This window comes from Chlamydotis macqueenii, chromosome 2 (assembly GCF_036417535.1).
Source record: "Chlamydotis macqueenii isolate bChlMac1 chromosome 2, bChlMac1.mat, whole genome shotgun sequence".
NCBI lineage: Eukaryota > Metazoa > Chordata > Aves > Otidiformes > Otididae > Chlamydotis > Chlamydotis macqueenii.
This window is the reverse complement of record NC_141557.1, coordinates 70,179,974-70,203,640: the sequence shown is the minus strand read 5'-3', so window position 1 is coordinate 70,203,640 and position 23,667 is coordinate 70,179,974. Positions and strand designations below refer to the sequence as shown.

General features: G+C 51.6%; 1 protein-coding gene across 4 annotated transcripts; it reads right to left on the bottom strand.

The window, feature by feature from the left end:
- Positions 1-3,607: 3,607 nt before the first annotated feature.
- TFAP2A (transcription factor AP-2 alpha) lies at positions 3,608-22,102 on the bottom strand. Of its 4 annotated transcripts, none has more exons than XM_086741870.1 (7): positions 22,070-22,102; positions 13,750-14,184; positions 10,719-10,770; positions 9,003-9,234; positions 7,946-8,064; positions 5,433-5,574; positions 3,608-3,896 (listed from the first exon to the last, which is right to left on the bottom strand). In XM_086741870.1, the coding sequence occupies exons 1-7, from the start codon at positions 22,100-22,102 to the stop codon at positions 3,608-3,610; spliced, it is 1,302 nt and encodes a 433-aa protein (XP_086597996.1). The 4 variants fall into 4 exon arrangements, with proteins under 4 accessions (XP_086597996.1, XP_086597995.1, XP_086597993.1 ...); XM_086741869.1 differs by lacking the exon at positions 22,070-22,102 and adding an exon at positions 18,865-18,915; XM_086741867.1 differs by lacking the exon at positions 22,070-22,102 and adding an exon at positions 16,508-16,690.
- Between the last annotated feature and the right edge of the window lie 1,565 nt (positions 22,103-23,667).

Below are 23,667 nucleotides of genomic sequence, written 5' to 3'. Positions count from 1 at the left end.
AAAAAGCATGACCTATAATTTCACTGCTGCGCATTGATCACAACGTTAAAAACGCATCCAAAGAACACTGAAGTAATTAGCACGTTTTAGTAACTGCGTCTCGGTCACAGCAGAAGAGGCTGAACCGAAGCCGGTCTGATTTCCGTTATCGCCTGCACAATCCTCCCTCAGAAATAATAGCAATAAAGAAATCTATTTCATTTCTCTTTTCTGGTGGCTTGCTACCGCAGCAGCAGGATACTTAAAATGCGCTCTCCTAGCATAAAGTAGCTAATTATATCTTTAAAACATTATTTATTATGACCTTATAATGTTCTAGCATAAGACTACTTTATACATTGCCCAGTATAAAACGATTATATTGGGTACAGGTTTCAAAAAGTAACAAGCATCTGTAAATCCAGATATGAATGAATGGTATTTAATAAGATTGTTTTCATTTTAAAATGAGTATTTATGTGTTGCTGTAGAAAGAGCAGCAATGTATTGCTGTTTATGAATGCTATTGTGCCTGAGGTTAGGATCCCACACACAATCTGAGATGCAGCCAAGAAAAACAGCCCTGATAGACAATGCTTCACTTCACCTGCTACAATACTGTGCATTTCATTTATGTCAAGAATATGTACAGTTAGGGTTCATTCACCTCATTATTTTGTTACATCTACTTTACAGTTAACCAGTCTCTCTTGGAAATAATAAATAACTGTTTTTAAAACAATTGCAGCTTTGCATTCAAAAGATCCACTTTCAATTTACAGGAAAAAAAATATTCACCATTTTTATAAACTGGCTGGCTCTCGAAAATAGAATTTAGACTCCACCAACTCTCTTTCTGCTTGGCAAGATTGATTTTACACTGCCTTCCATAAGTAGATTACCAAAGCAAAATGAAACATCTTGGGCTTTATCTAATGCTTTGCTTCACCAGCCCTACCAAACGTCAAAATATATGAGCAAATGTTAATTCTCCTCGCAGCTTTATTGTAAACACCTCCCTCTTAACCTCTTCAATTTCTGCCTGAGAAAAAAAGGGGAAAAAAAGGAGAGACAGAGAGACAGAGTCAGGGAGGGAAGGAAAGAGAGAAAAATCAGCCGCCACCACCAAATATCATCAGCACTTAAAGGAGACCATCTCTTTAAAATGCCTTTACATTCTAAACTGCATTAGCCTCCCTTCCTACCATACAACATAATCCAGCCTGATCCTGACTTCACCTACCCCCTGGGCCAAAGAAAATAAGATTCAAAGTCTGAATTCGCATGTGCTTTTACAGCCCATCTTCAAGACATACACTCAATTTTTTCTAAAAAGCAAACTTCCCTATTTTACAACCAGTTTCCACAAGAAGAAACTCGAGATAAAAATTTCAGTCCCTTATAAACCGACACAACCACCTCAAAATGTCAATCTGCACGTTCCACTAAAACACGAACCATCAATCAGAAATAATCTGTCTCCTGCAAGATTTCACCGAAGTTCACAACCGTGAGATGATTTTGTTGGCATCAACTACGGAGCTTTTCTTTTTTCTTGAGGGGGAGGGAGCACCCGGCTCTGATTCACCAATATATGATTTTTTTCATAGCACTTAATTTTTGATATTTGCTCAGTAATAATTCTTTTTAAAATGTCCTTCTCAAGATAATGTTTTTTTTTTTTTAAATCTCTGCTCCCCGTTAGGACAACTACATGTACAAAATCTTATAGGCTTATAATTCTGCACGCTATGTATAAACATAAATAAAAACCTAGAGGTCAACATAAATAAAATAAAACTTTATTTTTTAAATAAAATTATGTTTTGGTTAAAGAAAAGATAGTGTGTCATTTTGTTAGTAGTACAGACAATTTTTTTATCCAAAAGAATACATTGTGCTTTATTGTGTCATTTGTCTGAATACAGACTCAGTGGAATATCTAAATGATACCCTGCTCTGAACTCCAAGTTGAAAGTAAGTTTTTATTATACTTGAGGGAAACAATGGGTTCAGCTGCTTATTGCAAGGAGCAATTGTCAAGGGAGAGTTAAACTCAATTACTGTAACCATACTGAATAAAAAATACTGCCAAGAACAAAAATACGCCTGGGTAAAGACAGCCACTGAATAAAAAAATCGACATAAAGCGTATCAAATATTTATTTATCTGGGCAACAAAGGACTATGATACATTGACAGGCATGGAAACTACTGCCGGCACAACTCAATACAATACAACTATAACTGCTTCCAATATGGCCAGTGGAAATACAGGATACCAGGTGGTCCCAAATGTTTGAAGTTCTTTGGGAAAAAAAAAAATGAAAAAAGGAGGAAAAGAAAAACAAAAGGGACAAAGAAAAAAAAAGAGGGGGGGGGAAAGGAAAGAAAAGCTAAGTCTTGTTTTAAAAGACAGTATTAATTTATTGCTCTGATGGTGCTTTCAGGAGAAGGACAGTGGATGAAAATAACTTCTTTCATTTTCCACAACACATAAGGGTTGTAAAACCACTAACATGTTTAAAAACCTTGCCAGGGTCCAACATCACTTTATTTTATCTTCAATGAGAAACTAAATGTCATACTAATTATATATAAAAATTCATGGTTTTTTATTTGTTCAGCTGCTTCATTGTCGCCTTTAACATGCTACAACAGGGCTAAAAATGATGAATCCCAGAGAAAACCCCCAAAAAACCTCTGATATCTAAATAAGTACCATGAACCACATGATGAACTAAGAGGGGAAGATTTAAAACCCACTAAACAAGAGGTAAACGAGATCACCAGATAAATAAAAAAAGGCTTAAAACAGACTCACCATATTTACAATTCCCATTAAATTACACATAAATAAATATATACATACATGAACACTGATTCCCTTATATAATAACCGTGAATCGTGTTGCAATAGAAAGTTCAAGTTGGTCGCTTTACCTTGGACAGGAAAAAGTTCTACAACTGAAGATATGACATGGAACTGCTTGTGTTTTGTGTTCAAGTTTATTCACAATACTGATAAAATGTCATCAGTCCTTTTTGCCTTTTGTTTGTTTGCTGTTGTACTATTTTCGCTTTTTTTTTTCATTTTTAATATGGCTACAATCTTAACTGAAGTTTATGTAAGGGGAGGTGGTGATTCAGTCCGGTGAAGCTCATAGAATTTTTAAGCATTATTTATTTCTTTTTTTTTTAATTTTTTAATATATTTTTTAGAAAAAAGTCCTTTTCTTTTTTGTTTTGTTTTTGTGGTTTTTTTTTTTTCCTCCTTTTGTTTTATTAAAAAAAAAGTTCACAAACTCAAGACAGAACTTTTTTCCTTTGCTGGCTCCGTCCCCCTGTTCTGTTCTCTTAGGCTCCAAACTGGGACAAAAGGCCAGTGGTAGCAGCGGGGAGAGAGGGGGAAATTACGGGGGAGCAAATGGACGCGTGGATGCTGGGAAGGGGTGCAGGGAGAGGGCAGAGCAGTCCAGCAGAGTCAGAGAACAGGACTGGCAGAAGGATGCTCATTCTGTTGCTGTAGCCCGGGGTGCTGGGTGCAGGGAAGAGGGAGGAGGGAGATGAATGGATCGATGGACTATGAGGGGGAAGGGAGAGGAGCATGTTGGGGGGGGGGGTCTCCTCACTTTCGGTGCTTCTCCTCTTTGTCGCCGCTTTTGGTGCTGTTGTCTGTGTGGCTGTTGGGATTGTTGCTGAGGTACATTTTGTCCATGGCCTTGAGCGCCTCGGTGAGATAGTTCTGCAGGGCGGTGACGGCAGCGCACACCGCCGGGCTCCCAAAGCCGTGCGAGATGAGGTTGAAGTGGGTCAGGCAGCTCTGGATGCCCGGCTCCAAAATGGGGTTGGGCCGCGAGTTCCCCAGGGGAGATCGGTCCTGAGCCAGCAGGTCGGTGAACTCTTTACAGATCTGTCTGTAGCACAAATGGAGCAGAGAGACAGAGGGAGGGAGGGAGGGATGCAGGGAGGAAGGGGAAGAGAGAGGGAGAGAAATGAACCATCACTGGCGGCAGCAGAGCCTGTGCATGCTCCCTGCTAGATTACACAAGGCCCTGGGATCGAGGGGGCTGCTGTCCCCGAGTGCACACGTGCTCCCTTGCCTCCCCCTCTCCTCTACACATCCTTCCCCCCAGTTCTCACACTTCACCTCGCACGTGCACACATCACGCCCCGGCCAAGGCACAGACAAATAACAGGCACGCAGATAACACGCACCTCACGCCCACCCCCGCAGATCCCCATAAGCACAGCCACCCACACCCTCCCAGCAAACACACATCCCCGTCCAGCTGAGTTTCAGAGCGGACATGTGATTTAAAAGTTCCCTAGGCAGACAGAAGGTAAAAAGATGGGGTGCGATATCCAAAGGGAGGTTTGGGGATTTATTCAGGTCTTGGAAGATCCCTTTTTTTTTTTTTGGAAATGGAGAGAGTCACAGGCCTCTTCCTTCACAAGGCGAAAACACGCCTGTGTGTCAGGAAGAAAGGGCGAGGGCAGAGAGGGGAATTCAGAATTAGGGTGTTCTGAAACATTTATATATGTACATCTGTATCTCCAAATCCAATGGGACCTTCCCACAGAGGGAAGGGTGACGCTAACTGGGGTCTGGAAATTTCCTTCCAGGGAGGTGGGAAGAGAGGATACGAGGCCACAGCGCAGAAGTTAGGTTACAGCATCCACTCGCTGCAGAAATGCTTGGGGAAATAACACACCTTGTAGCCAGAGAGAGCTCAGGGGTGTGTTGAAACAGTTCGTATTCTAAAACCCGCGTTAATGTCTTCCAGCCATAAAGTGGCTCCCATCTTCTGCCTGCACCCTCTGGCACTGTGCCCTTTGGTGACACCTCCATTGGTAATTAAGGGCTACTAAACAACCCTTTTAATTTTCAGCAAACATATCAAACTGATCATTTTCTTTTCACGCACCACCTGGAACTCTAGGCAGCCCCACCGATGATAAACTCTGCTAGCGTTTTAACTGCATACAGATTGTCACTTAAAATATATTTTTAATATCCCTGCATTCACTAAGTAACAGAGCTGCTTAGGCAGAAAGAACCATTGCTGATTTTAATGAACTGAAATCAGTTTAATGTGCCAGTTTTATTTTACTGTCAATGGGAGGCCTTCCCCTTCTACCTAAATTGATAAGCTAAGCGAAAAGGCCCAGACAATATTTTGCTCAGAAGAATTACTGCTTTTTCCTTAACTAAACATCCACCCACAATTTTCACAACTCACTTTCAAGGTAATCCGCACAAATGGACTTGATGGAAACCAAGCTGGGTTATGGAGTTCTCCTATAGCAGGAGGGCAAATACACCCCCTTACGATTTGCAAAACCACCAGCCACCGCCTACGTGGCAAACACTCACAAATAAAAGCCCCAAACCCAGGTTCATCGCCCTCCCCTCACTCCTCAGCAACACGCCAGGAAGGTAAATGTCTTACTTTGTAGCTAGAAGCATGTTTTTTCTTGTGACTTGCTCGTTTGGATCGGAATGTTGTCGGTTGAGAAATTCAGCTACTGCTTTGGCAGGAAATTCTGTCTCGCAAACGTACCCGAAATCTCTAGCTAGATGTACTGCTTCTCCTGAAAAAGGGAGGCACGGGTGGGGACGGGATGGGAGGGAAACACACAGCTCATCAGTATACATCGCACAGAGGCACAAATCCGTTCAGGAAAAAAAGAAAAAAAAAAGGCACTACATTCTGCCTGGGCTTCTCTTCTAAAAGGCTTGGACTTTTTTCCTTTGAAAAAGGCAGGGTAAGAAATGCTAATGGCATCTTATCTGGCAGGAGTTTTCTTTGCTTCAGTCGAGGGCAATGCAAATGTGTATTTTCATGCCAATCGTTCCAAGCGAAATCTCGCATAAGAATTTTTTAAAGTTTGCATTGACTAACAGATACTTTTAGACAGGCAGGCTCCATCCACCTAGAACGTGCACGCTTAAGATTTACACATCTGTACCTATACATGCAGCCATCTGAGTGCATTCTGTTCACAGCTATTCACTCTGGAAATGTTTGTTTGCCTCAGCCACCTCTCTATATTCTTTTGCAATGCATCAATGATTAATATTGATCATAATTACTCCTAGAGCTCTTCTAAATAAAATGCATTAAACAGCTAAGTGTTTAAAATTTAACTTGATCGCATATAATTATATGTTCACCCCCAAACGATTAACCATGAGAATTTTAGGGTCATTCCACTGAGTCTGTCTGTTTTGTTGATTTTCAAATCTTTGGTTTTAATTTCCTGAACCAGTTGGTTTTTACTGCAGGGCTTCCTGCCATTAGCTCTAGCTCCGGAAGAACGCATGCGCCAATTAGAGCTTCAAAGCCTCAGTCCAGTGAGCTTGTTTCCATAAAATGGAGCGGATCATAAACAATAACAGTACTCTAGAAACTGCCTCATCGCTACAGGACTCAAAGCCCCAGCAATGTTTATACTATCACCACCCCCCAAAAAAAATTAGCCACCATCGCTAAGTTATCTGGAGTTATCTGGTTTGGTTTTTTTTTTTTTTTTAAATCATTCTTTTAAAGCCACGGTGTGTGAAAGACAAACAGAACAACAGATTACCATAAAACCTTCTCCATATTCATTAACATCACAAGTAATGTTAAGCATCTACCCAATCTAGTCTTCTTAAAGTTTTCCCCTCGTGATTTTTTTTCACTACAGCACGTCCATGCAATTGCAGCGCCTCTTCAAAAACATGAAGGCGCAGTAATTTTCACGCAGGATAAATACAGTGCGGCCACTAATCCTGATGTTTAAAGAAACGAAGCCTGGCATTGTGCAGCGCTTCTTCCAACCCCCCCGTCCCTTTGAACATGAAACATTTCTCACAGAATGCGAAGCGACGACGAAGACAAAGCAACAAATTCCCTTCTCCACAACCAAACTTTAAAGCTAAACCTGAGCAGGCCCAGGCCGAGATTAAAAGCACTTTGCGGACTGAACGGGTCTAAAATGTGGTCGAACCCGTAAGTGAGGGGAAAGAAGGGGGAGGCGGCTCTATTTGCTGGCCTTGGGCTTACTTTGTGCCAGTCGGTCTGAGAGAGCAACTGCTTCAAAAGTAAGCGACTGCACGCTCTTGAGCGTCCCACCTCCCGGTTCTGACAGCATAGGGCATCCCAAGGCGTTAAAAGTAAGTTCCACCTTTTCCGGCCAGAGCAAAGTGGAGGAGAACGATGCAGCCGAGGGAACATGTGTTCTGAAAATGAGAACCAAAAGGGAGTGGGGGGTGGCGGAGGCTTTCAGGACACCATTAATTCATGGCTGAGGTCAAGGATTCCCAAATTAATTCAGGAAGCAATGGTCACGCATTTCTCAAATGCAGATGTCAAAAAACTTAAATGATTTACTGTTATGTGGCTGCGGGCTGGGAGGGAGAACAAACTTAAAGTAGCAGCAGATCCTGACATTTAAAATTGCTTGGTCGTCCACCTGTGGCAGGAGGATGGCAGTGAAACATTAGAGGCTCAGCTCCCCATAATGTCCAACTCAGCGCTCGAGGGTCTCTGAGCCCACAGCCCCCATTCACGGGGAACCTTCCTGTCCTGCTCCCCATGAGATCCACTCGCTCGCCCTGGGGAGGGGTTACTCACTTGAAGGAGGGAACAAGATGGGGCCCTGAAAACATGTAGCTCAAGAGACTTAAAAGCAAATAAATGGTGGAATGCGATGCTGAGTCTGCAGGACTCACAAGTCCAGTTCAGGTTAAAACAAAAAGCACAGGCACACAATTAATGTTTTGGGTTTGTTGTTTTGTGGTTTGTTCCCCCCCCCCTCAAGGCACAGAAAATAACGCACTTCCAATTTCCAACAAGCAGCACTGATTCGGGGGAAAAAAAAAATAACTACCCAACCCAACACCAAGCCTTCTCCCGTTAGGCAAAAGCAACAGGCATGTTTTCCGAACGAGCCCTCCCGGCTCTTTTGAGTCACTTACCCTCCACCAGCGACGTGAGCAAGGTAACGTTAGCAGCTTTACGCCTCCCGGCCGGCAGGTTTAATCCTATTTTGTCCAGTTTCTCCCTCAGGGATCTCCCTCCGTTTTTAGACTTCGCCCTGCTCCACACAAGAAGGCACTGAGAAACGGGGCTGGTGGGGTGGGGAACAACACCTGCTCACGGATCCCCTGAAACATCGCCTTCCCGCGGATGGGAGTAAAGGGGTTTGGGGGGACACACACATGGTTGTAGGGGCTGAAGGGGGGAGTTGTTGAAGAGCCGAGTCTCAAATGCGGGGATGAGGCTATGGGTGGCTCTACGCCCAGGCCTGCTAAGGCCCGGATCAACCCCCAGGCCAGTGGGGAGCTCTGGGCACCTCATGGCGCGAGCTGGACCCCTTAGGCAGCCTCCTGAGCCACCCAGGCCACGGGCCCGGGGGTCGGGGGGTGCTTCTCCCCACAGACCCCCAGGTGCTCTGGTGGAGGCCGATTTGTAAGGTCAGCAGCCCCCTTTACCACCACGGATCATGGCTGCCCTCACACCAGTCCCTCCGTGGCTTTTCGGCCGAGCCCATGGAAGTGGGAGCTGGCTTAATTAATCCTGGGCGTTATTCCCTGCCAGGTGCCCGTGCCCAGGCCCAGGGTGGGCGGGTGGGTGCCCACGAGTGACCTCTCTGCTCCTGGGGGGGTGGGGGAAGGGGAAGTTAATCGCCATGACGGGACAGCGTGACATGGAGGGGTGCCGGGACGAGACACACACGGACACGCGTGGGGCCACACAAGGCTGAGCGTTGCCATGGCTACGGCCCCCTCCCCCCGCCTCCCAGCGCCGCCTGGCAGCGCTGCTCCGGCGGCCGCGCGCGCCCCGCCCCCTAGCGGCGGGTGCCGCGCGTGTCCGCCCCCCCTGCCGCCGCTGCCTCGCGTGGGCTCCCCCCCCCCCCGCCCCCCGCCTTCCTCTTCCTCCTCCTCCTTCCCTCCCGGCCCGGCACGGCGGCAGCGGGCGTTCTCCGCCGCTGCCGCCATCCCGCCTCCCTGTCTTCTCCCCCCCGCCCCTCACCTCCGGAGCACCCCGCCCAGCAGGGAGGCGTTGAGGCACTCGGGCGGCGAGAGGCGTCGCTGCACTTCCGCCACCGTGACCTTGTACTTGGAGGTGGAGCTGAGGAGGGAGAGGCGGCCCGGCACCGAGCAGAAGACCTCGTTGGGGTTCACCACCCCGCCGAAGAGCGTGTCCTTGTTGATGGGGATGGAGGAGACGGCGTTGTTGTTAGACTTGGAGAGGGACACGGGGCCTGCAGGGAGGGAGGAGGAGGAGGAGGAGGGTGAGGAGCGGGCGGGGGAGACAGGGAAGTGGAGGGGGGGACCCCCCGCCGCGGCCGGTCCCGGCCCCGCGCCCGGGGGAGCGACACGACCAGCGCGGGGGGAGCCGGGCCGGGCCTCGACGGCGTGGAAAAAACACCCGTCCACGCAGCGGGGAGCCGGCACCCAGCCCCCGTTCCTCCCTAAAATAACGCCTGCGCCCTCCCCGGGCCGAGCCGGCCCCATCTGCCGGCGGGGAAGGACCGAGCGGGGCCGCCGTTCGGTGCCCGCCGAGCTCGGGCCCTGGCCGGGTCCGGTACGACCGGTCGCCGTCCCCTTTTCTCCTCCGCCCTACCCCCCGCTGCTCTCGGCCGGCACCGTCCAGGCGAGCGGGGGGCTCGCTCTCCGTTTTGGATAGATCACTTGTGACATTAATAGCTCTGGGAAGGCTAATAGATACAACGGGAGTTAAACGAACTCTTGAGATTACTAATAAAAGAGCCAATTATCATGTCGGCTTGGAAAGAGCATCTCTTAAGATTTATCCCTTGCACATCTAATTTGACGTGACAAAGGCTTCACAGACGGGGGCGGGGGGGGCGAGAAAAATGAAACTTTGGGCTCGCTGGCTGCACAGCAATGTAGGGTTGGAGAGGGGAGCCAGCACCTTGCTCCGGTGGCAGCCGAGGTACCCCAATTCCAGGCAGCACCCCTGGGAGCTGGCAGGAGGTATGCATCCAGCCCCGCGAGTTTTGCTCCACCAGCAGCTCTCTACACGGGGTCCGAACGCAAACCGATCAGCTTTCCTCCACGAGCCTCCTTTCCAAACAGCCCTCTGCCACCTTTCCCAACCCTCCGAAGAAAGACAGGAAAAGGAAAACCGAGTGAAAACACGCCGTTAAATATTTTGCTCAGTTGGGGGACAAGCTTCCAAACAATTCAATTCCAAGTGAAGCAAGCACACAAAGCCAACGAAAACCAAACCTCTGTCTGACAGACAGACACCAGTTTCCAGGAGCTCACCCCTCATCCTCCCACAGCCCACCTCGTCGCCGCCGTGATTTAAGTAAGGAAACCCGAAAAAGGAGGAACAGCGCTTTCTCTTTCACAGCCCGATTTACCGACAACGATTAAGCCCCGCCGCTCGGCCCAACGCATGGAGCAAAATGCAAAACTGAATTGTTCGCCAATGCGCTAAAATACCGTCTCGGATTTTCCAGCTCATCTGCTAACATTTTTTTCTTCCTTAACGACAACAGTAATTAAAATACCCGGCAAACGCGGCCACTTCAGAGGGCGGATTTCAACCCGTGTCGCCCGTTTTCTTTTCTCTGTCTCCAACCTTTTTGCCGGCAGTAGGTGCCGGAGGAAGGAGCTGGGGGACTGGGGAGGGTAGGGGGGAGGCCGAGTAAGCCCTCCCTGCGAGCAGTCCCTGGCCTGTGACGACACGTTCGGTACGCGCGAGGAAACGGCTTACCTTTCTTAATTACAGTTTGATCTGGGATGTTGATGCCGGGGTCTTCTACGTGCTGCAACAAAAGGAACAGGCAGGGGTGTAAACGTGCGACCACCACAAAAGGCAGGGTGGGATAGGGTGCGGGAGAAGTTGTGTGTCGTGTCCCCCCCACCCCGGGGCACGGTGCAGGGAGGGAAACAACAGATCTGACGGCAAGGGGACGGTACGGGATTTGAGAGGGGAGATTTCCTTTATCGGGAGCAATCCTGCGTCTCTCCCCGCTCTTAAAAAAAAGAACAAAAAAAAAAAAAAATCACCCCCACACTCCCGAGGTTTGCCCGGCTGAGCCTGACACCCAAATGCCCCAAAGCTTCTGCGGGGTCCCCATTCTCTTCCCTCCCCCCCGGGAGGCAGCCCCGGCCCTGCGGGAGGGAAAAGCACAAAGGAGAGGGGACCGGTGTGGTGTCCCTCGGGGGGACGGGGTGGAGGGGGGCCCACGCATCCCCATGCACCCCACCCCGTTGTCCCCTCGCAGGTTCCGCGGCTGCGGCCACAGCTGGGGTTGGCGCGGCAGAGCCCCGACGTGATTGGAAAGTCAAATGAAACCGTGTTTTCTAATTCCAAAAACTGACAGGCAATATAATGTCTGGCTGTGTTTACAAATTAACACCAGTGCTGCTGAGATAGAAGATTTCGCAATCGTTACAAAACCCAGGCATTACCATTTAAAAAACTATTACTTCCTTCTCTAGTCTTTGTCCAACAATAATACTGATTCTAACATTTTCCATTCTGTCTTGGATTTATGCTCCTGTTAATTGTGCCTGATCTCAATGATTCCGGGTGGATGGTACTAAGTTGCTTTATTACAGGTTTTATTATACTCAATGCTCTCATTTGTAACTTGCCTAAAGTGCTTCTGGATTTAAGTATAATTAAATTGAGAAATGTTCAGAAATGACTACTGCTGCAGTTCTTGTGTTTTAACTATATGGGGAAATATGATCCCTTTATGCATGCACCCTAAACCCATAAAGTAAATGTAGTGTGGCATAATACTTTTATTTGTGTTATTTCTACGCATATTCCATACAGAGAGGACTGTTAAGTTTAAAATCCCACAGAGATATTTATGATTAAATAATTTTCACCGTCTACTTTATTTTCTTAAATATTTAGTGGTCGTTTTTATTAAAGATTAACTGTTGCAGCAACGGAAAAATTCAGAAATTACCCTTTCCCGACCCAGATTTCTGTAAAGGATTTTTTTTTTTGCATAACTAGATAAAATACTCCTAAAAGATACATCCTCTTATTTTTACTTTCCTGTGTGCAGCCTGCAGATTCAGTTTTACAGAGAAGGGGGAAAAAAAAACTGGCTGGGCTGGTTTGAGGATTTAAACCAGATGGCATTCGGTTTTCACAAACTATAGCAATGCTATTAATTCATAGATCCCTGAAAGGCAAATCCAATGATTTGTACTTAAAATATCTGCAGAGGAGGCTTCCCGAATCAGCCCACTGCCACAGAGCACCACTGAGGAGAGGGAGAATTCGAGAGAATGTTTTAGGTCATGTTCCTCCTCATCCAGCAATCAGGGGCTGACAGTCAACAAATTAGACAATTCTTGCTATTGCCTCCATGTTATTTTATATCAAGTTTAAAGAATCGACCTGCTTTTAACGGATCCAAATGGCTTACTAAATCCTCCACTTTGGGAAACGTATGCATTTATTGCAAAACTGCTAAAACATAACTGGCAATTTTCTGTGGCTAATTTAGCCAGATGAGGGCTGTAATAAATTCACTATTTTCCCCAAGTATAATTTACAAAAGATTTCAAAATGACCCCCCGAAATAGGTAAGTTCATCTGAACATTATCCTTGGAACACGAAACTGTACTCATTAAACTGTCAGCGAATATATTGTTGTAATATTTGATCCTGTAATTTGGGATGGCATTTCAGCAAAAATCACATCCAGATACCACAGTTCCCTCCTCCTCTTTCCCCCTGTGAGTCGAGCATCTTCAGCCCCTCAGCACGAGCTCTGTGGGCTTTAATAGATTTATTGGCATGTTCAAATTCCATTTTCGGGGAGAAACCCAGAAAGATGAGCTTTGATCACGACCTATCACACTGTGTAAGGCCACTTGGCTAACGAAACAATAGCCCTGGCTTGCTTTGTAAATAGCCCGTGTGCTAATGTCATGCTTAACTGGAAGTCTTTTTTTTTTTATATATATAATCTGTATTTATCAACATATAACATATCAACATATCAACATATAACAGAATTAGGTCCCCCCAAATTATGCATCCTCCAATAGGCTCCCAACATTTAATTTAATATAGGGTGTAGCAGGTCTGGCTCAAATTTGATAACCTATAGCTAATGATTTATGAGGTCATCCCTTTGCACCGCTGCTAAAAGAATAAGGAAGCGTTTTAATACACCTCTTCCCTGATTTGTCAATTAATTCCTTTAGAGAAGAGGATCTGCCCGTATCCTCTTACAACTTTGGATGTCGTTATCCATACATGCCAATTCTGTAATCACGGGAAACCGATTTTTCCTTCTTAGGCCACTTTCACCCACTTTTTAAATTCTTTTTTTTTATTATTTTTCTTTCCCTCTTTACGTTTGCCCGGGAGGACATTTAATGAGATCTCGCGTTTCAGACTCGCCGTTTTTCCCAAGGCAGCGAGAAATCCCCAAATGCACGGCCCTGTGGTGATATTATATATTCTTCCAATCGTAACAGCTTATTGTCATTGAGAAGGAAAGATATTGTTAACGATGACAGTAATTTGATTTATTTATATTTTAAGCCAGTGCGTTCACAAGGGGGGCCGGCGCGCAGGGGCGAGAACCTATTGTTCTAGGTGGGGGCTTCTCCTTTCCCTGGGGGGATGGGGGGAAGGGGGTGTCCTCTTCTTCCTTCCTGTCCCTTTTTTTTTTTTTTTTGGGGGGGGGGTGGGGTTTGTCCCTAAGTTTGGCTCATTGGGGAGGGGGGTGGGGGGGCGAGGGGACCCATTTTTTTTCCTTACCGGCACGTCCTCGATGGCGTGTGGGATGGAGTGGAGGGGTAGGTCGGCCAGCCCCGAGCCCAGCCCGTGCGGGGCGTGCAGCAGGTCGTCGTGTCGCCGGTAGTCCCTGCGTGGGTCGAGCCCCGAAAGCTGGTGGGGCAAACCCCGGTGCGTGTGGAGCAAACCCGTCTCCTGGCTCTGCCTCTGTCCCGGCCATCCTGGGTGTTGGGGTTGCGGCTGGGCATGGAGGGGGTTGAGGCTGTAGGGGTCGTTCACGTGGGAGTAGGGGTCCTGAGACTGGGGGTAGATCGGCTGGTAAGGTGGGGGGAAGTAGGGGGGCTGGAAGTCGGCGTTGGGGGTGTGGGAGAGCGGCGGGGCGCTGGTGTAGGGAGACTGACCCACGGTCCCCAACTGGGGTAGCCGGGCTGTCCCGTTGCTGGTACTGTCGTGGCGATCCTGGGGGGTGGAGGAGGCGTAAGGGGTGGGGGGGGGGGGGATGGAGGAGGGGGAGGGGGAAAGAGGGTGGGGGTGGGAGAAAAGAAAAACAAAGATAAAATCAAACTATTTCCCCTCAAAACCGCCTTGCCAATTTCACCCATCAGGCAAAGATGGGCAATTCGTCCAGAGCAGGTCTGGGCATTTCTCTGCCTCCGTTTTCCCTTCGCACGCAATTAAGAGGCAGTCTCGCTTTTTAAATAATAATAATAATAATAATAATAATAATAATAATAATAATAATAATAATAATAATAATAATAAAAACGGCAATAACGATAACAGCAATAATTACAACAGGACTGCTTACAATAATTAATAAAACATTGCGGCGATACGGCGTGGATTCCCAACGGATCGCGCCCCGGCATTTCGGGAGCAGGTATTTCACGCAAATAAACCAGAACGATTCACGCGCGGGCGTTACTAAAATAATAATTTTACCACCACCCCCAAAATCTTCCCGCTGGCCCCGGACAGAAACGAGACAAACGCTGAGATTACCGGTAACGCATCCCAAGAAAACCCTGGAAAATCCAAGCCCACTGCCATTTTGTTACCAGAAGACGCCGAAATAGGCTCGAAACAAACCAGTCGTCCCCTCCGCTGCGAGTTTTACAAATGTTTCGGGGACAAACTGGCACCTTCCCCCACCCACGGGGAAAGCCGAACTCGCCAGCGGGCGATTTGGGAGCCGGGGGTGGGGGTTGGGGGGCGGGGGGGGCAGGGTGGCGGCAGCGGTGGTGCCCGGGGCTCCGGGGAAGCGGAGGAATGCGCCGGGCAGCCGGGGGGGAGCAACGCCCCGAACCCCGCCGGCACCCAAACGGGCCCGGGTGGAGGAGCCCACGGGTAAAAGGCATGGCCTCCATGGAGGAGGAAGAAGATTCAAGGGAAAAGAACCGTCATCCCGAAAAAAGGGAAACGAGAAAGCCGAAAATATCCCGTTTGCAGGTGGCAAGGTGAAGAAATCGAAGCGCTAGGGTCTGAGCAAAGCATTTGCCGTTCGCTTGAAGCAGAGGGGGAAAAAAAAGAAAAGCAAATTAAAAAAAAAGAAAGAAAGAAAGAAAAAGAGAGAGAGAAGGGGGGAAAAAAAAGGTTAAGCCACTGAATTTCTAGAAACGAAGGAAAGAAAAAGCCCTCTCCGGAAAGCTGGGAGCGAAACCCCGACCGCCACCGCCGACAACAATAGCAACACCCAGCACACGCCAAACCCCCTCCGAGAGAAACGTGAAGCCACTCACCATAGCCGAAAAACTGTGTACTAACATCTGCGAAGAGTTGGGGGTTACAAGTCAGGGTAAGAAATTAAAAAAAAAAAAATCAAAACCAAAAAACACCCCAAAACCACCAAAAAAAGGCAGAGGAAAAGGGACGGGCGGAGCGCGCAGCCCCCGGCGGAGCCCCGCGGGTGCGGGCGCGGCGCGGGCGCGGAGGGAGCGCGGCCGGATGCCGGCCCTAGGCGCGGGCGGCGGGACCGGGGCGCCGGGGCTGCTCCTGCTCCGCGGGCGCGCCACGATAATCCATCAGAACTTGCACCGGTCTCTGCTGCCCTTCATCGGGTCTTGCCGAGGCGAGCTCTCTATCCTGGCGCCGTGTGAGGAGTCAAAGTTGGTTGATTTTTTTTTCCCTTCTTTTCCCGCTTTTTGTTTTCTTTCCTTTCTTTTTTTTTTTTTTTTTTTTTTTGGTTATTAGCGTGTGTGTGTTTGTTTCTTAATCCTTTTTTTTTTCTCTCCCCTCTGTCTCTTTCTTTCTTTTCTCCTTTGACTTAGCTGCTGCTTCACTTGAGCTCCTAATAACAGATCTGCTGCCTTCCTGGAGACTCCTAATAGCAGATATTCATGACTATTAATATTACACGAATACTTAATAAGGGAAGAATGGCTGGAAATCGAGCGTGAAGCGAGAAGGCAACTCAAGGCAGAGCCTGTTCTAAATGACGTCCATTGAATGAAGAATCAGTGTATCTAATCAGAGATGGGGGAGAGGGAGAGAGAGACAAAAAGGGAGAGAGAGAGAGGGAGAGGGAGAGGGGGGACATGCTGCTGCGTCTGACGAATCACAGGAAAGGGGCAACATTTTAAAAGGTTGCAGGGCATGCAAAAGTGAAAGAGAAAGAGATCCGGGGAGAGGGTGGGAGCCGGGAGGGGGGAGAGACGGGCAGAAGGAGAGAGAGGAGGGGGCGCGGGACCCCCCCTTCCTCTGCTTCCCTTCCCCTCCCCTCCCTCCCTCGCCGCCCACCCCCGCCCTCCCCTGCCCCCAGCCCCGCGGTCCTCGGAGGGCGCACCTCGGGCCGCGGCTGCTGCGCGTAGCCGGCCTCAAAGCCCAGGGAGAGGAGCGGCTGCTGGCTCCCGGCTTGGCTCTTGCCGCCCTCGGCCGCGCCGTTGCTGCTGCCGCCGCCTTTGCGCAGGGTGGGCTCCGCGGGGCCGCCCCCCGCCGCCGCCGCCCCGTCCATGCCTCGACGGCGCCCGGCCGAGGGGCTCCCCCGCACCGCTGCCCCCCGCCGCCCGGCCGGCTCTCCTCCGTGCCCCGCGTCCCGGAAACCGGCTGGGAAAGTTTGAGATGGCTTTTTTTTTTTTTTTTTTTTTGGGTGTCTCCCCTTCTGGGTGTCAGCACTCCTCCACCTCCTCCTCCGGTTCGAACCCAGCGCCAAGGCCGGCGGGTGCCCGCGGAGGGGGGAGCCCCAAAAAGCATCCACAGGGCTCCCCGCAGCCCCCCTCTCGGAAAATCCAGGAAAAGATTGGGTAGGGGGAAGGCAGGAGGGGAGGGAAGGAGGGCGGGATGGGGGGAGGAGGAGGCAAGGGAGCCGGGAAAAAGAGGCAAGGCGAGAGCTTCTCCCGGCCCAGACAAGCCGGGGCTCCGGCGCAACCCGTCGGACTGGCTGTGCAACTCCCGAACAACTCCCTCCAACGGGCACCGCACCGCTCCTCTCCCCGCCGCCCGGCCTCGCGCTCCGCCCGCCCGCCTCCTCCGGTCCCCCCCGCGGCAGCCCGGGCTTCTGGTCCGCTTTTCTTATAATTCTTTTTTTTTTTTTTTTTTTCCTCCTTTGAAAGGCAGGTCCCATCCCCGCCAAGGCAAAGCCACCCTCTTCTCCATCGTCCGCACAAAGTCACCCGGCATCCGCTCCCGAGGAAAAAGACGGGCAGCCAAGCGCCCACGCACCCATAAAAACCGGTAGGGGCTCCGGCGGGGGCGGCAGCTGCCCCCCTCCGGGTTTGGTAGCACCTGGGTGCCAAGTCCCGTTAGCACAAGGCAACAAAAGCCGCCGGCGAGGAAATCCACACGCTCGCACGTGTGCGCGCTCCAGCACCCATCGAGGGGGAGAGACACGCTTTCCTCCTAAAGTCCAGAAGAGGAATATATACATTTTTTTTTTCGGCTTAAAAAAAAAAAAACCTAACAAAAACCCACACAACAAACCACAACACCCCCTGACACCTCGTTCCTAGAAACCAAGCATCCGTCAGCGAGGGGATCTAACAGCTCAGCTCCCGCACGGGGGACAGCATTTATCCCAAACTCCTCGACCCAGAACTAAAATCACCAAATAATTCAGTCGCCGCTGAGTCTGGACAGTCCTCGGTCCCTTTCCTAAGCCTACAGCATCGCCCAAAGCAGCGGCGGGGTCGGATGGGAGAGTGCCCCCGCCCCGCTTCGCCCTAGACAGGCTCCGCCGAGGCTGAGTGTGGGGGGGAACCTTCCCGCGTGGGTCACGGCCAAATAACTGCGTTCATTTGCAACGTGGAGTCCTTTATTGCGGGGTTCAAACGCACTGACTGCACAGGCAACTTTTGCTGAACGGGTGACAATAGCATTCGTTGGTTGAGACCGGGCACGGGTCCTGCGCATCGGTCTTCTTTTTCCTCCTCTTCTCCGTTGTTTTTTTTCTGTCAGATTAAAGGACACTCGCTTCTTTCTAAAAATGTGGATGGATGCAGGCACAGACAACACAGGGAGATGCGCGCACACAATCTGCTGAACGGCTTCAAAACCAAATTAAGCATGTGTTTTTTTTTGTTTTGTTTTGTTTTGTTTTTTTCCCCAAGCGGTTAAAATATTATTGCTCAAAGGCGTGGAAGCGCGGCCCTGAAATTTAGGAGGCCGGAGGCACACCACTCCCAAAGCCGTGATTTCGGTTCGGCGGCTGACCCCTGCGAATTTGTGCAGCTCGGTGTCATCAAGCCGCAGCCGCATCAAGAAGGCTGAATTTCGGCGTCGATCCTGAGCCAACAATTTACTGAGACACCTCTGGTACCTGGCGTGGAAGAATAATTCTCTTCCCTTTGTCTCTTTGCCCTTTCATCCATCCATCCGTCCGTCCGTCCATCCATCCATATGGATGACTGCAGCATCCTACAGAGCCTGGTCTGCGGAGGATCTACCTATGGACCAGCCCGCTGCCGGATCCCGTTTGCCTTTTCTCACCCACTGCCGACCAAGCCGGGTTTCCACAAGCCCCCCGAAGTTCCTGGGGAAGGACCCCAACCCCTCTTCAAGCTGCAGGACCGCCAGGAAGCCTGGCAGAAGTTTTTTTTCCTAAACGAAATCGGGAGACGTGGGGATGCTGCGGGTTCCCGCTCGCAGCTGCAGGGCCAGGGGCGGGGAAGGGGGGGCTCTGCCCCATCCGAAGGTGAAAGCGCTTACCTCGCATTCCTCATACTTGATATTATCCGTCAGTTTCCAAAGCATTTTCATGGATTGGAGTGAGAGAGAGGGGGTTTGGTTCTGCCTGCCGTCCCCGGCGGTGGCGGAGGCTCCGCGGCGCTCCCGTCCGCGCTCGGAGATCTCCCTCTAATGGTGGAAACTTTTCCCTTTTCCAGCCCTTTACCCACCGCCTAATCGCCTCATTAGCATATCAACAACAGCCCAATTGCTCGCCAGCACAACAACCTGCAGCCATGGACGCAGGTAGAAAGGACCCACGAGCAAATTTATATATATATGTATATATAAAAAGGGCTTTCTCCAAACTGTCGAGCGCCGGCGAGGGCGGGGGGGGGGGGCGTGCAGCGGGCCCTGGCTGCCTACGGGGAGAAAAGTGGTCAGCGAAATCAGAGGCGACCGTCCCTTCATCTGCAGAGAATTTAGGGCTAGCCATGAAGCCACCCCCTTTTCCCCTCCACTTCCCGTTTTGATTTTTTTTTTTCACCTCCTTATTAGCTTTAAAGACACCAAAGCGAGGAGAAACGAGACTCGTGCTCTTTCGAGGTTATTGTCTGCGGAGACTTCTGTTGCCCTCTGGATTTGATTCGATCTTTTCGGTGAATATTTTGAAAAACTGGTCTCTTTTGCAAACTATTTTGTTCCTCTCGGCTCTGTTGGCTATTGGTCTTCCAAAAAAAAAAACCAAAAAAAACCCCAAAAAAACCCAAACCAACCAAACAAACAAAAAACACAACCCCAAACCAACCCAAACCCCAAACCAACCCAACACAAACCTCCCAGATAGAAGTGGGCGAGCGGTAATGCGAGTGCGGCGGGAGCCAAAAAGTCTTTTGCAAGCAGTTGAGCAAAAAGAACGAAACAATGACCGTCATAAAACTTTGGTACTTTCTTAGGTGGAGCGCTTCGTTTGCTTAACAATATCCCGCTTAAGCCAGAGCTCGGCCGGCCCCCCCGGGGGGCTGCTTTTCCACCCTTCTCCTCTTTTATTTCCCCGGGTGCCCAGCCTTGCTCTGTCCACAGAAAGCTTCATTTTCCCCCCATTTTCTTCCTTTTTTTTTTTTTTTTTTTAATTTTCCTGTCGCTGAACCCTCTCCGCTCCTAACGGCGAAGCATCCTCCACTCTGTGGGGCCGGCGTGTCGAGCCTGGCCTCCCCACGCATCCCCCGAGCCCGAGCATCCCCACGCGGGGCTAGGAAGTGTGCGTGGGGAGGGAGGCCAGCACCTGGCTGCCCTGGCGCTCCCCGAAACTTCTCTCTCCCAATTGCTAAACCTGCCCCATCGGCCTGGGGGACCTTCCTGGGGCCACCCCCCGGCGGCGTGGAGGGGAAATTCAGTGCCTCTGGGAGCAAACGACGCCCCCCACTCCACGGGGAAGCCGCAGTGGGGCCCTCGGGGGGGCCGGCACACGCGTCCCCGCCAGGAAAGGCGGCAAAGCCTCCGGGCCTGCTCCTTCACACCCACCACTCCCATCCCCAAAACATTTTTTTTTTCTCACCCCCCCTCCCCCCGATGCTCTTTTTCACCAGCGCTTTTGTCTGAAGTGGCAGGAGAGTAAATTGTTGGTTTTACTCCCACTGAGGTTCAAATGGAGCTGGCAGATTAAGCCTAGTTAATGCCCGGGGGGGGGGGTGGGGGGGATGAGAAAAAAAGGAGGGGAGGCGGGTAACGAAGGGGCCCATCGCCCCTCAACGCCGTCGGCCCGGCCGGGAGAGCCTCCCACCCGCGATAGCCACGCACCCGTGGACCAAAGGCCTGGCCCTTCTCCCTCCTCTCCCTCAATTCCGTGCCGGCTAGGGGTGCGGGGATAAGGAAGGCAAGAGGTATGTGTGGGGGTGCTTTCCCCAAAAAACCCGCACGGGGCAGGGGGGAGTACCCCGCAGAGTGTCCGACCGGCCCGGCCCCTCCGGCCACGCACGACCCGAGGGGGCAAGGGGGCAACCGCAGGGCCGAGGAGCGGGAGCAAGGAGAGCCGGGGTGTAAGAAAAAGTCGGTAATAGATTTCAAGGCAGATAGTCCGTAAGTGTGATTACATAAGGGTCCATTCAGTGGAGAAAAAAAACCCAAAAAATTAAATCCTCTTTTGATGGCTTCTCCGCACTGACCTGATAAAAAAAAATGCCAGTTTTAACTGTAAAAAAAAAATAAATAATGTGTTTACTACTTTGTCGTCTTCTGTTTTTTTTTTTTTCAGATGACTTACTGCTACTCTAAAAATAATTAAAAAAAAAAAAAAAAAAGAATTACGGACCTAGTCGTGAGATTTGAAAAGTTGGGAGCAGAAAAAGGAGCTGGGCTCCCATCTTGAACTGAACCATCCTGGAGGAAAAAAAAAAAAAAAAAAAGGCAAAAAAAAAAAAAAAGGCGTTTTGGGTGAGAAAAGCCCGGGTACTTGAGCAGGACGGTTCGTCCTCCCTTGTACTGGCCGGCAAAAGGCGGCAATCCGGCCGCAGCGGGGAGGCCGCGGGGATTCCCGAACGTCCGCCGCTTTGGGACCCGCCGTGGCTCCACACGCGTCGGTTCGCCCGTGGGGCGGGTGGGTTCCCCTGCGTTCGCGGCGCTGGGCGAGGCCCCGGCGGGCCTAATTTTCCCCGCCCGGCCGCTTTCTCTCGTGGGTGCCGCTTTTCCTTTCGGCTCGTCCCCGCGAGAGAACCTTCCCACGGGCGCTGGCGGGCGCGTTATTTTTCCACGGGACGGGCCCGGGGTGGGAGCTCACGGCGACGTTTCAAACCCCCCTCCCCCGGCCCCGCGGCCCGTTCACCGAAGGGCGGCAGGGCCCCACGCAGCGCGGGCGCTGCCCCGCGTGGGCAGCCCGGCGCGCTCCGTGGGCAGCCCCAGGGCTCCGCGGCGGGAGCCTCGGGCCAGAGGGACGGTATGGGACTCGGGGGCGGCACACACACGCCGTCTCACGCAACCGACCAGCTCAGCTCCGGGCCGGGGCAGCCCCGACGGCGGCGGAGAAGCAGCGCTCGGCCCACCAACACGCCCCCTCCGACCCCGGCCCACCGCTCTCTACCTGTTGCAACCGGACCCCGCCGGTGGCCGAGGGCAGCTCCCCGCACTGGGGAGCCGCAAAAATTGCCAACCGGGTTTAGTCCCCGCTCCCTCACTCTTTCCCCCCCTCCGGTCCTCCTCCCATATCAAAATAACAAGAAATCCCCCCCTCAGGGCAGGAGGGTCGCCTTACCTGCCAGTCCCCCATTTTGGCAAGGACAGACATCCTGGCTGCGGGCTCGGGATCCCCGCTGGTCATGGACTGCGAGGGGGAGCCGCCCGCTCGGGATGCCTGTGGGGAAAAATCCTCCCCCTTACCTGCGCCGGGCTCTCTCACCTGGCCATAAAGAGCTGGGTGCTCCCTGCCTGCGCCTGCGCGCTCCCTCCGTGCTCCCCCACTCCCACGGAGACCGGCCCGGACCCACGGGGATCTCCCCTTCTTCCCTGCCCCGGGCGCGATGCGGCCGTTGGGCTGCTGCCCGCTGCTCCCCCGAGGCTGACCCGGGGGATGGGGGGGGGACACACTCGGGACCCCCGCCCATCCTCATCTCCCCTGGGGGGGCGGTAGGTTTCCTTGGGGGCTAGTTGCCAGCGAGTGCGTGCTCGTAGCAATAATAATAATAATAACAACAATAATAATAATAAATTAATAATAAAAATACAGAACACGGGGCGGGGGGGGGGGGGGGCTGAACTAGCCCAAGAGGGTAACGGAGCCGCTGCCAGTGGCTGGGGGAGTCCAAGGGGAGATAAAAAGCCCCCCGAGGGCAGACGGTCTTCCCAGCCCACCGTACCCGGGTCAGGGGGAGGAATGGGTGGCAGCGGCCCGTGGGGGGTCGGGATGCTGCGGTCCCCCGGGGGGAAGGCGGCCTGCGACAGCCTGTGGCCCTGGGACCTCTGAGTGTCCGCAGCCCTCGTCCCCACCCGTGTTTTTTTTCTTTTTTTTTTCCCCCCCCTCGGGGATTCGAGTGCCGAAGTGCCCTGGGAAGGCGCCGGGGTGCAGCACAGCTCTGACTCCACGCCCAGAGAGAGGGGGAGCACGGGCCCTGTCCCATCTCCAGGGGCTGGGCACGGGAGGGGAGGGAGGGAAGCAATACCCCAGCTACGGGATTTGGGGGAGGGATGCAATTAATTTCCACTTCGCAATCGCACAGCAAGCTCGCTGCATTTCAGAGACAGAGGAATGTGGCATCATGTCCCAGCCGTGGGTCACTTTGAGGCCTCTTAAAATCCAGGGGGCGTTGCCCCTCGCCCCCTCGCCCCTCCACTCCCCCCGCCTATGAGGGGGTCCTAAGCTGGTCTCAGCCCTCAGCAGAGGGAAGGCGAAGGTTCCCTCCCGCTCCAGCCGGGGTTGGCGGGGCCCGGACCGGCGGCTGCTGCGCGGGACGCGCTTCCCACCGCCGCTCCGGGCGCCTGCCTGCCGCGTACAGTTAGCGTCAAATTACAGCAATTAGCCGGGCACTGGAATTTAATTACCCAGCCCTGCCCCTTCTCCCCCCGTCTCCTACCCCCGACACCCCGGTCCCGGGAAGGTTCCTGCTTGGGGAAGACGCGGAGCCCCCTGCAAAACGGAGAGAGGATGCGGGAAGATTTCGCGGCTGGGGGACTCCGCCGCCTCTCCCTCTCCTGCTTTCCGGCCGCCCTGCCCGTCCGAGCCCTCCCCGGGAGAGGGCGATTTTGGCCCCGTTATGATTATTTAAAATGCTACCTTTTTATTTTTATTTTTTTTTTTTTTTCGGGGAGAGGCGGGGAATTAATCCAATTTGAAGTCTTCTTTCGGCGAAGCGTTGG